This window comes from Biomphalaria glabrata, chromosome 12 (assembly GCF_947242115.1).
Source record: "Biomphalaria glabrata chromosome 12, xgBioGlab47.1, whole genome shotgun sequence".
NCBI classification, from domain to species: Eukaryota; Metazoa; Mollusca; class Gastropoda; family Planorbidae; genus Biomphalaria; species Biomphalaria glabrata.
The window spans coordinates 3,522,112-3,537,645 of record NC_074722.1 but is presented as its reverse complement, the minus strand read 5'-3'; the positions used below and the strand labels follow the sequence as shown (position 1 = coordinate 3,537,645).

The window sequence follows — 15,534 nt, the reverse complement described above, 5'->3', positions numbered from 1 at the left end:
GATTAACTTCGTCTCATTAATTAATGTAAGTTTCTAATGAAATAGTTTCTGGTCAATACCATTTTATTTTTGTACCTTTTCGATCATGTGGCCTGCGACATGAGTGTTGGAAATTAAAATGGCCCGCAGGTAGAATTAGGGTGGGCATCACTTGTCTAAACTAAACTGAAACAACGTATGTAAATTGGCACTACTGAAATATGTCGACAGTGTCCTTCAGGATTTTTTTTAAAGTTCTATTTACACACTATCTAAACTTTCTAGCACAATAAATGGAAGAAATATAGATATATTTCAGAATATTTATACCATTCATGAATAGGGTCCTTTGAGCTACAGAGACAATGGTTCATTCTGAGATAGAGCCTAATGATAGTTTCCAGCAGTACATTTCAAACTACTAAACATAATCAACAAACAACACTGATTTTGCTAAGGTAAAAATGTATTATAAAATATACATATATATTTCAAATTTACAGCAAAATTTAATTTCAAGATATAAAAAATGGTTCAAAATAGTATGCAGATAAAACAATGTGTGACCTAAGAGTCTTTGTGCGTTTTGATAAGTAATGTTAGCTATCCTTCTCTTCTTGAAACTACAATATGTTGAGGTGAAAGTCAGAAGTGTACTTCACTTATACCTTCATTTACTGGCTATAAATAAACATTTTAATTTTCTATAGTTTTTTATTGTGAAGTATTGCTTTTAAAGGTCTAGCTAGTTGGCCTCCTTCAGTCGTAAAACGACTTCCTCATGTGGCTGTGGAGCCCTATTTTGGAGAGACACTCCCGTCCACAAATATCGCAGGTTAAGGTGGCTTTTGCTTTGGTGGTAGAGGAGCTAGCCATTTTTCGTATTGTACTTTTTTTTTCCTGAGCTGAGACGCATGTTCTTTCACTGTCCATAGGTTTCTTGGTTACTGTCTCTCTCCATCTGGTGCTGTCTTCCCAATGATCAGTATTGATGTTCACTGATTTGAGGTCCCGTTTTATTACATCTATGTAATGGAGGTGGGGGCGACCAGTTTTTCTTGAGCCAGACGCAAGTTGTCTGTAGAGGATGACTTTCGGGATGCGATTGTCCTTCATCCAGTGAACATGTCCAAGCCGGCGCAAGCGGCGTTGTCTGAGGGCTGTAAAGATGCTGGGAATACCTGTTCGCGCAAGGATCTCAGTATTGCACACTTTTTCTTTCCATGTGATTTTCAAGATCCTACGGAGACCACTCAGCCTCACTTCTGCCAAAGAGTTATGGCCCTCAAATGTCCATTCAAAAAAGGACAAGATACGGTAGACAAAAGTTGCAAAGTAACAATCTCAACAGTGTGTCAAGAAACTAATGCAAGATGATACAATTCAATTTAAGTTTAAGACTAACTTAACAATAACCAGCAATACGATTTTTCAAATATTTCACAATAGAAACAATCATTAAGAAATTTACTAATTACACAAGCTGCTGTAATATTTGAATCATTGATTACAAAATAAAAACTGTTTTATGCTTTATCAGAGAAAGAAAGGCTAGTTTATAAGGTCAGTAACCAAAGATATGAAGCTGGCCATGCTTACTTGGCCTTACAGAATCAAAACATTTTCACAAAGCAACACCATTCAACTCAAGCAGACTAGCTTCAAAGTAACAGGTACAATATTTTCTTAGAAAAAACACAGTGACAGCCAAATATACATCATATTTACTTTGTTCATTAATTTTATGCCATATCTTGAATTAGGCAGGGGGAGATTTACTGTGCATCCAAGTAGGAACTTTAGATCAAGTTTAACTAGTAAAGAATTAGGACCACTAAATAATCATCAAGGGCTAATTGTGTGTCTGCATTTTATATTGTAAGTATTTGCATAAATAATAAGGCTTGTCTTCGAGTCCGAAGATTAGTAAGGAATGCAGTATTTCCCGTGGCTGGGCAGCCCCAGCTGTGACTTACATATTTTGCCACACCCAGGGCAAGCTTAACCATTGACCGCAGGTGGTCGATTTAGATTTTCTTTTTGCCGTCTGCGTCTGTCCTTGGCAGCGGATTTTCTTTTGTTATTTGCATAAATATATTTACTGTTATAGCAGTAATGCTGAGATAGATAATTGTAGTCTGGCAAATTTGAATTTGTTTGGACCAATAAATGATCTTATCTTAAAATAAAAAAACAACATTTAATTATGGTAGATAATGCTTTGAATGGCAAGTGTTTTAAATAACTACAAGCAAGGCCAGGAATAAGTCTGCTTACAAAACAAGAGAAACAAGAGAAAATACAATGTCACAAATTCTCAACCCTACACACCTAATCTTAGTTTTACCTACCAGTATACACTTTCATTAATGTAATAATATGTACTGGCATTAAAAGTGTATCTAAAAAAAAAAATTATTTTTTTATGATTTAGACTGAAAAAAAAAAAATGCCATAAGATAAGATAAGGAGATAAAACTTTGGAATGACTAGGAAACTTCATGTCTGTCCTAGACTGTTTTTAAAATGTGAAGAAAAATGATCAAAGGTGCAGAGTTTGTTTTCATGTTTAATGTCAATGTTTTCTTGTACAAATATTTGTTCAGTCCAATGGTTTTGGAAAAGATCACAGGACTATAAGTAAAAATACAAATATTTACAAGTAACAACAAAACATTATTTCATTCAGTGAAACAACGTTCTGTTCATTCAAGAATACTTGACAGTGTCCAATAAATAAAAAAAAGAAGTAATTTCTCTTTTGAAACCTTACTGTTTCTCAAGCAAGAAAGTAGTTCACCTTTGTCTGTGTTTAATGGTCTAAAAAAAGTGTTGAATGGCAAGCATAATGACTTAATATCCTTTTAAGTCTTCCAACAAATTAGAGCTTCATCTTGTTGCACTAATCCTGAATACAAATTTACAACTTCTCAACGCGAAGCCTTTTTATAGTTGTAGATAACATTGACCACTTCCCAAACCAAGAGACTCTATATACCCCTATATATACATATAAAGTTTACAACCAAAATGCTGATTTCTTAAACAATAAATTATCACATAATTTCTTTTAAGAAGTCTACTTTGAAAGACCCTTAAATTACTGATATCTTGTTCTAGGACAGAGACTCCATTTCGTCGTCACACATACTTTAGTAAAAAAAAAACATTAACAGGTTTTGATTATAACATGCATCACTCTACAGTTCCGTCTGAAGAGTGATAGCTTGAGTGCTGTTGCTTAAATTCTGCTCGGCTGAGGACATGTTGGAGTTTTCTTCTTCTTGGGACTGTTGTCGCCGCTGAAAGTCTGCCTCCGTGAATGCCCCTAAACCTCTGTGTGTAACGAATGGGTTTGGATCAGGGGTTCTAATAGGCCCTGCCATACGGGAGGAGGAAGTCATAGCCTTGAGTTTCATTCTCTCTTGAATCTTCTGCCTGTCAATTTCCGCCTGCTTCAGCTTTTCTGCTGCATCCTAAATGAAATATGGAATGTCACATGTTACTAAACATAAAGTTTCCAAATAATATCTTTTCTAAATGTGTAAATATATGACTGAATGCATCAGTTACAGTAATTAGAATAATAGTGATTAATTAACTTGTGAGATATCACATTACAAATGTATAATACTTTTAGATTCTGAAAACATGTATGTATAACTAAAACCATTGTCTTAATAAATATAAGTGGTAAAATAATAGCATGTTTTTAATTTAATTATATAATTGTTGAAATCATTTGATTTTTTTTTTGAAAGGAGACAACATTTTTCTAACAGATTTAATAATTGTTAATTAGTTAATAGTTCATTAATTGAGTGACACTTATTTTTAAAGTGCTGGATTGCATTTGATCTATGTTTTCTATATATCAGTCAGATAATTAAATACATAATGTTTGATGCTTCAACTAACATTCTGTAAACTCTTACAAATTGACCATTTAAACATAAACAAATTCTAAAGCTAATGTACAGAGTAATTCCTATCTCAAGAGACATACTCATATTATTGAACAAGCATAAATAAAAATTGTGATCAATGAACAAGGCATGCTTGGCATGCTTAGATTCAGTTCTGCAAGTCTTGCAAGTAGGTCAACTAGTACAAATACAGAATTACATTCTATAGGACACAATTATTCTTTTTGAAAAGTGCAGAGGTGATTGCGTCGACAAGTAAAACATTTTGTACACAGTAATTATTCAAGCCATAATGATATAATTAGTCAAACTAATAAAAGTTGTAAGATTTTAAGAAGAATGATCAATAGTACTGGAACCAGCCACCCATGTAGCAGGGCACTGTATGGATGTGTTTATATTATTAAGATGTAGTATAGATATTTATATAGTTAGATCAAATAGATAATTATTAAATTTTCCAAAAAAAAAATGTATTATTTATTACTAGAAGAAACACAATTTATAAAGTTAATGTCAGAAATGCACATGCAAAACAAACAGTGACATGTAGTCCTATTCAAAACTGATGTTTTTCAACTTAATACTAGGACCAAAGTAAGTTTTTTAAAAATATGTATATGTCATAAGAAAAGAAACAAAAATAGGAAAGTGACATTTTTTTTTTGGGGGGGGGGGGGGGGGGGGGTGTCAAATAAAATAAAAATACAAAGAATGAGTAGAAATGGCAAGGGAAAGATTAGCTATAAAATTGGTAGTAGAAAAATATGTTGTTCTGTTTAAATTATTAAAAAAAAGGGAGAAAACTGTGACAATTAACAAGCGTTGAGAGACAAACACAAAGTTCCATTTAAATAATCTCATTCAGAAGGTCAAACATTTTTTTTATCCAGCACAATATACATCATACAAATTATAGAAACAATTTGTCAAGATCTATACTTATTCTTCTTTACCCTGTAGAAAATGTGTTGTTTTTTTTTCAGTAATTTTTTGTTTAATTAATAAGGTTTTTCAAATCTTGCTGCTTAGACAATAGCTGTTCAAGCAGAGACTGTTCAGAAAACAGCTGTTTAAATAGTCTAAGTGAAATCTAGGTATGAAATATTGTGCTGGGTAAAATGAACAACTTAGAAGGAACGAAAAAGCGTTATGCAAGGATCTGTTTAAATGACAACCTTTCCATCTCAAGCACTTTCAACTTGGCGTTGGCCTCCTGGAGAAAGTTGAGAATAAAAAAATAAAGGAAAAGAAATTTTATTAGCCTGTGACACAAATACCAGAAGAGTGCCAGCTATGTGATATGAGATACCTGCAAAGTACCAGCTATGTGATGTGAGATGCCAGCAGAATGACAGCAATGTGATGTGAGACACCAGCAGAATGCCAGCTATGTCATGTTAGATACCAGCAGAGTGCCAGTTATGTGATGTGAAACAGAAGCAGAGTGCCAGCTATATGATGAAAGGCACCAGAAAAGTACTAGTTATGTGATGTGAGATACCAATAGAGTGCCAGGTATGTGATGGAAACAGAGGTATCAGCAGTGTGACAAGTAGATCAGCCATACATGCCACATTGGGCTTATTCTGACATGTGAACCACCAACTGCTGGAGATGAGAGGTGAGCTGAAGGAAACACATTAAGATCAGTCAATTAATAATCTAGCTTGTTCTAGATATCCTACAAGCTATTATTTTCAAAAGCTAAGAAGACTATTTGGCATGTTTTTCTTTCAACTTTGCCTAACATGGAATTCCACTGATTTTTTTTTTTTTTTTTTTTTTTTTTACATTGATAAATACTTCTATCATTAAAGAAATCATGTGACAAATATATCAGCTGCTTAAATTAAAAAAGAACCATTAACAAATAACAAAAGTTCTTAAAGCAAGCTGACTTTATGATCAAGGGACATTAGTTTCTTTATCTGACACTTTATCACTCATCAGATATAAAAGTGCTTTTAAAGAGACTATATTAAATTTAAAACAATTAACTTCATCTTTATGATAAAAATATTGTAATATGTTGGGAGATTGTAAATACTTGTAGAAAAAAACAACTTTTTTTTAGTCTGCTAGCTTATATTTTAGACTACCATTGACATTTCTTTTAACATTATAAACTAGCATGAGAATAAGAAGGCACATATTTTATTGTAGTAGCATATTTGATTGTAATCACTGTAAAAATATTTTTGTTTACTGCACTATCATCACCATGTGTCATCTTCAGAATACAACCTCTAGCATTGTCAGAATAAAAACTTCTAAATTATTAAAATCAAATTTCTGAGTTGTAAGAATACAGCATTCAAACTCAAAAGAATAAGTGAGGTGAAAAGTAGTTTTGTTTTACAGAAATACTATTAAAAACCTGACTTTTCAAATTCATAAGATACAAATGTACTTTCTAATAAGAAAATTATTACTACCGCAGCACAAAAAGTCAGGGGGTGGGATGAGAAGATAAAACCTTAATGTTGCGTTTACAACTAATCAATTTAAAAAAAAAACATGGACTAGATATTTATTTGTACTTATAGATGTTGAAAATAAATTTCTAGAATGATTTTCTTTTTTCCTGAAGTTAAGAACACATGGTAATGTTTCTAATTTAAGAATGAAAGACATTTGTATCTTCTGGAAACTGGTTGAAGAAAAATGTAAACTGAGTTGTAATACACAATGTATTTGTGATCAAAGTGATAAAAGAAGATTATTTTATGCTGGTAAAGTGTTGCAGAAAAAAAAAGGATTTAATAAACATTTCTTAGAAATAAAAATATGACAATAAAATAAAATATAGTTTTTGTGCATACAAAATGTGTGGAATAGCTTAAAAAAATAAAAAGTAATAAGAAATAGAAGATTTCTTTTCTTCAAAGAATGTGAATATTACGTGATAAAGCAAGTTGGTTAAACTTGTATACACTTACCCTCAGCTGTTGATCAGCCATCTCTCTTTCACGAGTTAAGGCTTCCAGCTGTTCCTTAGCAAGTCTTAACGCTTCCTCTTTCAGCCTGTGAGCAGCCTCCAGCTCCTGTCTAGTTAACTGCTCTTCCATTAGCTTTTTGTTCTGCTCTGCTTGCAGACGCTCAAGCTCTTCACGTTTGGCATACTCTTCCTCAAGGATTCTATAAAAGTTTAAAATAAGACTATATAGTCAAAAAAAAAATGTAAACAAGTTTTTTTACAACTGAAAAAAAGACATTTGAGATATCCCCCCAAAAAAATAATGTTATCTAATAATATAATTTTTTTAATTTTTTTTCGATTTCATATAAATGAATGAGAAGAATTATTTTAAGAATTCAATAAATATATTGTAATGTTTCTCATTATCCAGGCTCTCTGCAAACTGCACCACACGACACAACCAATTCAACTAACTTGACAACTCAAGGCTCCAAAGAAACGTAACACTTTAATGTCCATTAAATCACTGCCAATTCTGTACAATTGGCAACAATGTAACACTGACAGTACAAAAACTTAGCCACAACTCTGTAACACTGTATCAGACTCCACTGAGTCTCCACCTCTTCCTGGACTTGTTCTCAATTCTCTGTTCCGGACTGACTTCACACTGTGCACACACACCACCCCTATCCCCACCACCACCAGAGTTATAACAATATTTATTTTTTTATTTTGATTTTTACATTTTAAAACACACTGTAGTTTAATCCACATAGATCAGGAAAAAGTTAAGAGACAATATTAATAGCCATGAAATAAATTTTTCATAAAAAAAAAAAAAGGGCGATTTTCCTTAATTTTTTCGATGCTCTTTTTTTTATGCACTATATGATGCCAGGAGAGTTCTTATTTAACTTACATTTTTTTCAAACCAAATTTTGAGTTGTAGTTATCAGAATATATTTGATTTTGGGATATGAGTTGCTAAAGAGTTTTACTACACTAGCAGATGTGACTACAATCAGGAAAGCAATGACAATAATAACATATTGATGAGAAATACATCTTTAATTTATGTAGGTCTATAATTGTAATCATAATCGACACAACTTTCTTTTTCACTAAAAATTAAGAGATGACACTAAAGTATAATCATAAATAAGCTTACTTTAGTTAGAAATATTTTTAGAGTTATCTAACCTGGCTTGTAAATTTCTCACAATTTCTTCATCTTTCTTTAATGCTCTCTCCATTTCAACCATTGCCTCAAGAGCTGCTTTGGCTTCCTCCAACTCTTTCAACCTCCTCCTTTCCTCTTCTAACTGAGCTTCCTCTTCTCGAAGTCTGGCCTCCACCAGGGCTCTTTGCTCTCTCTCAGCTTCCAGTTCCTCTTTACTCTGCTGCATCAGGGCTTCCCTTTCAGCTTGGAGCCGTGCTTCTGTGTCAGCGCATCTGGACAGGAATACATTTATGATCATTGCTACATTTCAAAACATTAGCACAGGAAAAAACAAAAACATCTTTTTACATCAATGTTCTGTAAAATGAAAACATCGGCATTAGCAAATACAGTAAAGCTTTTAAAAGTTATTCCTAACTCCTTCTTGATTCTTTTGTGTGTGGGTGGGTGTGGGGTTGTTGGGAGGATTAACTCTTTCTCTCCAAATTAACGATACCATCATTGATTTGATTATTAAATTACTAATTAATTTCTGGTTTTATGAACTTTGTGTTATATAAAAAAAAAGCATGCATTCTCCTATAAGTCTATACCAAAACTAACATTTTCTGATTACAAACAAAAAAGTTTAATCATAACAGGGTAGAATGTACAGATGTCAAAAATGAAGAATTCTGTCAGAACATGGAAAAATAATTATGGAGATAAAAAGTTAATGATGACTTATGCCATTGTCACATCTATGGTAATGAATCTTTAGCCACAACCAAGCTTTGCATTGGACATTGATTATTTCTAGAAGTTCGTAGCAAGGGAGGCTATTCCCAATATTAGAAAGTGGAGATGGATGGGTCACACCCTTAGAAAAGATACCAACAACAGAGCTAGACAGGCCTTAGAGTGGAACCCCCTAGGGCACATGATACAGAGGAAGACCAAAAAGAATATGGCGAAACAATTTACTAGATGAAGCCGAGAGGACAGATAAGAGCTGGGAAGTCATTAAAAAAACTAGCAAGCAACAGTGGAGAGTGGCGTGTTTTTACTGAGGCCCTATGTTCCATGAGGAAGGCAAATGAAAGAGGATGAGGTTATTCCATATGCTTCCTTTGTGCTATTAGAGCATGGAAGGGCTTGCCTGAATCATCCAGGAAAAGCAACAAGTTAGCAGAGTTTAAGTCACTGATTAACATGGATGATAAGATTGACACATGGATAAGTGTAGGACATATTATAATTATCTTCCCATTTGAGATGGAATTGTTCTTACCTTATAAAATGTATTTGTTCTTATCTTATAAAATGTATTTGTTTCCCTCTGCCTTTTTCTTTTGGAATGTTTTGTTCAAGTTTTGTTCAGTACATTTCATAATCATTTCTTAATCCTAGCTCACAACTCTTGCAAGATGGCAATGGATCACAGAATGCAGGGTTTAAGCTCAGGACTACCGGTACCCCCATTACAACAATTATGCTAAATAGCCAAAAAACCATCAATTAAGAGTAAGAATCTCTTCTCATTTTTTGTAATATTCTTTACAATTTTTTTCTATTATCAGCAGGACATACATATCATAAAATCCATCAAACTAGAGCTATTCACAAACTATTTCTGAGATACCAAACACAGCAATGAGTTTAATGATTTATTGTTTTCCCTATTCTTTTCTTAGAATTGTCTCCTAAAGTAAAACAAGACCACCATATGTTCCTAGTGGCTAGGAAGTTAATGTAATCACCTCTGACGCTCGGCATCTATTTCTTTTTTCTTTTCATCCAAGAGCTCATTGGTCTCCCTCCTTCTTCTTTCTTCTTCTTCTGCTCTCTTCTGTCTCTCCAAGGCGAGTAACCTTTCACGTTCTAGTATTTCTTCTTGTGCAAGCTGCCTTTGCTAATCAAATGATAAAAACAACAAGCAATTCTTATTAAAAAAGACTTTCCTACACATGCAAATTCACTTTTATTCCAAAATTTGAATTTAAACATTTCAGGTTATTTTATTATGATATTAAAAGTAAATTAGTTGCAGAGTAATTTTTTTTTTACCTTAAAAGTAACTATGTTAATTGTTAATAACTATTTGAACTTTTTGTTATTGTGAATGACAAGAGTTAAACAGAAAGGCTTCAACAGAGTTATTAAAACATAAACTCTTCTTATCTAATTGTTTTTAATTGTTGTTTTTGTAACTTCCTGCCATACACTAAATAGTAATGTCATTACTATTAGACCGGAGGCGCAGTGGCTGAGCGGTAAAGTGCTTGGCTTCCGAACCGGGGACCGGGGTTCGAATCCTGGTGAAAACTGGGATTTTTAATTTCGGGATCTTCAGGCGCCTCTGAGTCCACCCAGCTCTAATGGGTACCTGACATTAGTTAGGGAAAAGTAAAGGCGGTTGGTGGTTGTGCTGGCCACATGACACCCTAGTTAACCCTATGCCACAGAAACAGATGACCTTTACATCATCTGCCCACAAGGTCTGTGAGGGGAACTTTACTTACTTTATTACTATTAGACCAAAAAGAAGTAAATAAACATTACAGATAATTGTAAAAATTAATGATATTAAATGGTATCATAAATTCATTTGACATGTTATTGATTTACCAACATGTTTATTATGTAGGAAAAAATAAAAAGAAATTTATTATTTTGACATGTCATTGATTCTTTTGACATATAATGCTTTTAAAATACTCTTTTATTTAAACCTTCCTCTTGACATAAACAAAAGTTTTATTGGTCCTTTATGCATTTGTCTTCTTCTACTTTATGATCAAGTAAGCCGAATTAAAAAATGTTACATGATTTATAACTTTTCATAAAAATTAAGAATGATTACATGAATTTGAATGAAAAAAGTTTCAAAATAGTTTCTAGGTAAACCATAAGTTGGTGTTTTTTTTTTGTTCAAAAACACTTTCCATAGCAAAAGCATACGTTGGGTTTTTGTTCATTTAAATATGGGTTTACCCTTCTCTCCTCTTCCAACTGTCTTTCCCGCTCTAGAAGTTTTTCTCTTTCAGCACAACGGTTCAATTCTTCTTCTGCTGTTCTTCTTCTTCTCTCTTCCCTTTCTTTCTTTCGTTCTTTGAGTGCTGCCAGCTGCAAGCTGTCTTTAGATGGACCAGTACCAATGTGTGAGACAACAATTTTAATATCTGCAGAAAACACAAGTATGACAGACATTGTCTCACTTTAAAGATATGTGTCTGCAGTAAACACAAGTAATATTGAGGGAAATAATCTCACTATATACATATGTGTTAGCAGTAAAAACAAGTAATAGTGACTGACATAATCTCACTATATGGATATGTGTCTGCAGTGTGGGTGCCTGGTCGTGCGGTTTGCGCGCTGGACTGTCATTCGGATTTATCGGCAGTTGAGGGTTCAAACCCTGCCCGCTCCCATCCCCCGTTGTCCTGCAGGAGGTTTGGACTAGGAAGTAAACTATCTTCAACTCTGAAGGAACATCCGAAACATGTAAAACATTTTGCAAACATATTTTAGCCCTCTGTACTGCAATGATGTTAGGAATTAAAAACATAAAGTTGTCTCTTGTTATAATTACTAAGACTAAGACTAAGACTGCTTTATTGATCCTTTTGTTGTGATTACATGGACTCTTTTCTCATATAAAGACAACACAACAGAAAAATACACATAAATACAACAGACAACATAAAGAGTTCACTCAGCGACTACACACAGGTAACCTGGTTAATTTGAGTCATCCCCCTAGTTAAACTTGACTTTAACAAAGTTCTGCTTTGCTTTAACAAATGTTTTGTTAATGGTTTTAGGTTTAGCTTTACTTAAAATAATAATGTCTTGATAAACTTAAATTTAGCAAAAAAAAATAAATAAAATAAATGTTTGATAGAAATTCCAATGAATCACTGAATCTATACTTTGATCAAATCAGTTTGTAATTAGTACTGGGTTTTATGATGACAGGACATGTTGATTTATTGTTTCAAAGCTAGGAATGGCTAAAAATCTACCTGCCATCCATTCGTTTTTAGATTTTAAATCAGGAGCTGACAACTCATAGTGTTTTCCAGGGGTATGGAGTTTAAACCGATGATGCCTTCCTCCAGGCTTGTCAGGAAAACTCTGGAAAAAATCAAAATAAAAAACAATTTCTTTTATTTTCTTTTAGTTTTGATAATTAGGAAGGCAAACTAACAAGCAAAGTAAGACCTATATAAACACAAGCTTAAATGCTAATTGAGAGAACAAACAAATGATACAACAAAGTTAATGTTGATATATTATTTTGATATATTATTGTGATATAATATTATGCTATATTATTTTGATATATTATTTTGATATATTATTTTGATATATTATTACGCTATATTACTGTGATATATTATTTTGATATATTATTTTGATATATTATTTTGATATATTATTACGCTATATTAGTGTGATATATTATTTTGATATATTATTACGCTATATTATTTTGATATATTATTTTGATATATTATTACACTATATTACTGTGATATATTATTGTGATATATTATTTTGATATCCGAAACATGGAAAACATTTTACATTTTAGAGTCAACCTCAAGGAAAAATCAATGGGTCTGTCAACTAAGGTTGTTGGTTGGCCTCATTCAGTCGTAGAATGAGTATGGTTCATGAACTAAGGTATTTCCTCTAAAAGTCCTGAGGCCAAACCTAATGATCAGCATTTCCGTGGATCACATAGAATGGTCAAGAGGGGAACAATGATGCTTGAGCACCTCATGATCCCTATATCCAAGGACCAAGATTGTATTCTGGAAAGAAAACTCTGGTGCAGCAGGCCATCCCAGCAATTAATCCGAGCATGTTAGTATACGTGTGTATATATATATGTATTGTAATAGGTTTGTGTTGTATTGTAGTTGTAAATGTCTGTCTGTCACAAAAAAAAAAATGAACTAAGTCCAGACTGTTGAAAAGCTTGAAAGAAGTTTAATACATAAAGGCCACAGTAGAGAATCTGTCATTAATAAGTTGCTGTCACCTTGAAGTCCAAACACCAACTGAATAAAATTTACATCAACAAGCCAAACCCCACAATCTGTCATGTTCAAAGTCTGTTAACTATGGTGCGTCTCCATGCTAAGTGCCTAACAATATATATCAATAAATTTACATTTTAATTAAATTCTACTGGTTGTAAACATTTCTTGATATATAATACTTTAAAAACTATAAATATATGGATTTATATGAATGGTATGATGGTTAAGTACCTGAGTGAAACAAGCTTGGCATAAAGCTATTGAGCCTTTAAGATCTTTCTCTTCTGCATTTGTGTAATACTTAAGCTCTGAAGAGTTAAGAACAAACCATCTTTCTTTCCAGGCTGTCACTTTGTTGCCAAATTTGACCATGTAGCCCTGAAAGTGTGTAACACCAAAAAAATAAATAGCTGAATAGTTCTGTTTCAACATGATTCGATCAAAATGAGCAATATTTTTTGTTCTTCTCCTAACCACTTACATAGGTCCCATCGGAAATAAAGAGGTTAAAAACAGGATTAATACAGCAAATGGACCCCACATTGAGCTGATAACCACTATAAAAAAATGCAAACTTAACTTAATGGCCACACCACAAGGTCCTCAGGGCTCAAAAAGACCTTCCTTCAGGGAACAGTACCAGGAAAATGAAGAAAAGATAGAAAAAGAAAGTGATGGGAAGACAATATAAAAGGATGGCAAACTTGTCAGTGAATGAAATTCTATCCAAGGCAAAAGACAGAGAGGAATGGAGAAAGACGGTCAACAGATCTTATGTGGTTTCCCAATGATTTAACAGACTAAAGGATAGGTGAAGGTGAACCACTTTTGAGAATTCATTTTTTGCTACAGTTTTTTTAATCAATATGTTTTGTAAACCAAAAATATCCAGAATGATAGACAATTAGAAAGAAAAGTTTATATAAGCAATAATAAAATTTAGATAATAATAAAAAAAAAGTTGCTTTAGTGGAAATGAAAGAACTTTTTTGGGGGGGTTAGTCAGATTAGTGCAAATTTACACACACCTCTTCCTATCTCCTAATTCTTCTGATTAAGTCTAACTATTTCCCAAGCTGGTTGTGATATACTTGGGATTGTAAAAAGCAAGTTTCTAGATTTAAATAATGACCTATGTTATAAGTGGCTTGGCAAAAATTTATAGATAAAGGATGTAATACAAGTAAGGTTGTTGTTTTTTTGACGAAAAAAATTGTCAAGCAAAAAACTTGAATAGTGAATGTGTTGTGTTTTATTTTTATGCTTATCTTCAGTTACAGAACTTGCTTAACAGAAGAAGCTTATTACGTCTTATGCTCATCTATGCCAATCTAGTTATGTATGTTTTGAAACTCTACTACGTCATTGGTTTTCCTGGCTTAGGCTTGGACCTAACCTAACATACATGCACACATTATTTCCGAATTTCACAAGAGAATAAAAAAGATTGGCTGAATATGTTTTAAATAACATCAAGAACCAAAAAAACAATTGATGTGTACCGCTACATATTTTTTATTTATTTTTGTAAATTTTTTAAGATGTTCCTTGGATTTGAAGATGATTATATCCTAACCAAACCTTCCATAGAACAACAGGGAATGGTGGTGGGAAGATTTCTGACCTGGAACCATTTAGACCATCAAATGACAGTCCACAGTCCATACCACATGACCAGGCAGCCAAGAATAAGCCAACAAATCTGGACAGTTGATATGATGATATAAAAAATGCAAACATTATCTTCCTAAAAAAAAAAGCCACAATATTTTTTACCTTGCGTACAATGTCATACATAATTTGGTTGTATACTTCTGAGATTCCATGGCTGATTACACGGGTGTCGTTGTCTTTAGTGATTTTTTTCACAATGACTTTGACAAAGTCAGAAAAGTCAATCAGAAATGACTGAAGAAGAATGTCTGTGGAGCCTCTCCTCTGGTTGGGATTTACTTTAGGCAGTGGTAGACCCACAGTCTGACAAATTTCTGAGGCAATGCGTTCTGCCTCTTCAATATCAGTGAGAAGAGGAAACAAAAGACTTTTATCTTCAGCCCTTTCAACTAAAAAGTTGAAAATCTGGAAAAAAAAAGTTTTTCACAATTTAAATAATTAAAAATTCTTTTTAAAAATTTTAGAAGCTAAAAGAATATCAGCATTTTTCAAGTGTAACAAAATCACTTCTTTTATTTATATTATTCTATTTATGTATCAATAAACATATTTAACAATGAAGCCAATTTTAGCTTACAATAGATTAATTGTAGTATTGTAATATACTAAATGTTAGTTTATTTATTACAATAGATTAATTGGCTGCCTGGTCATGTGGTTTGCATGCTGGACTGTAGTTCAGACTTATCAATGGTCCCGTGTTTAAACCCTGCCTGCAGATTTGCTGATAATTACATCCTAGCCCAAATGTCCTGCAGGAGGATGGTGGGGAATGGCGGCAGGCAGGGCTCAAACCCGGGACCATGGTGACTATCA

At 33.0% G+C, this 15,534-nt stretch overlaps 1 protein-coding gene across 10 annotated transcripts in view; it reads right to left on the bottom strand.

Annotated features, from left to right (window-relative positions):
• Positions 1-427: 427 nt before the first annotated feature.
• LOC106072165 (switch-associated protein 70-like) overlaps positions 428-15,534 on the bottom strand; it is a 49,454-nt gene continuing 34,347 nt past the window's right edge. For 9 of the 10 annotated variants that reach the window (XM_056005503.1, XM_056005505.1, XM_056005504.1 and 6 more), the window contains 8 exons: positions 14,821-15,123; positions 13,276-13,422; positions 12,019-12,130; positions 10,985-11,172; positions 9,751-9,902; positions 8,032-8,283; positions 6,848-7,046; positions 428-3,455 (listed from right to left, as the gene is read on the bottom strand). In XM_056005503.1, coding sequence (XP_055861478.1) covers positions 3,180-3,455; positions 6,848-7,046; positions 8,032-8,283; positions 9,751-9,902; positions 10,985-11,172; positions 12,019-12,130; positions 13,276-13,422; positions 14,821-15,123 — 1,629 coding nt within the window. In that variant the 3' untranslated portion in view covers positions 428-3,179. Of the gene's footprint in view, positions 3,456-5,083; positions 5,122-6,847; positions 7,047-8,031; positions 8,284-9,750; positions 9,903-10,984; positions 11,173-12,018; positions 12,131-13,275; positions 13,423-14,820; positions 15,124-15,534 lie in introns of all 10 variants that reach the window. The other variant, XM_056005506.1, reaches the window with a different exon arrangement.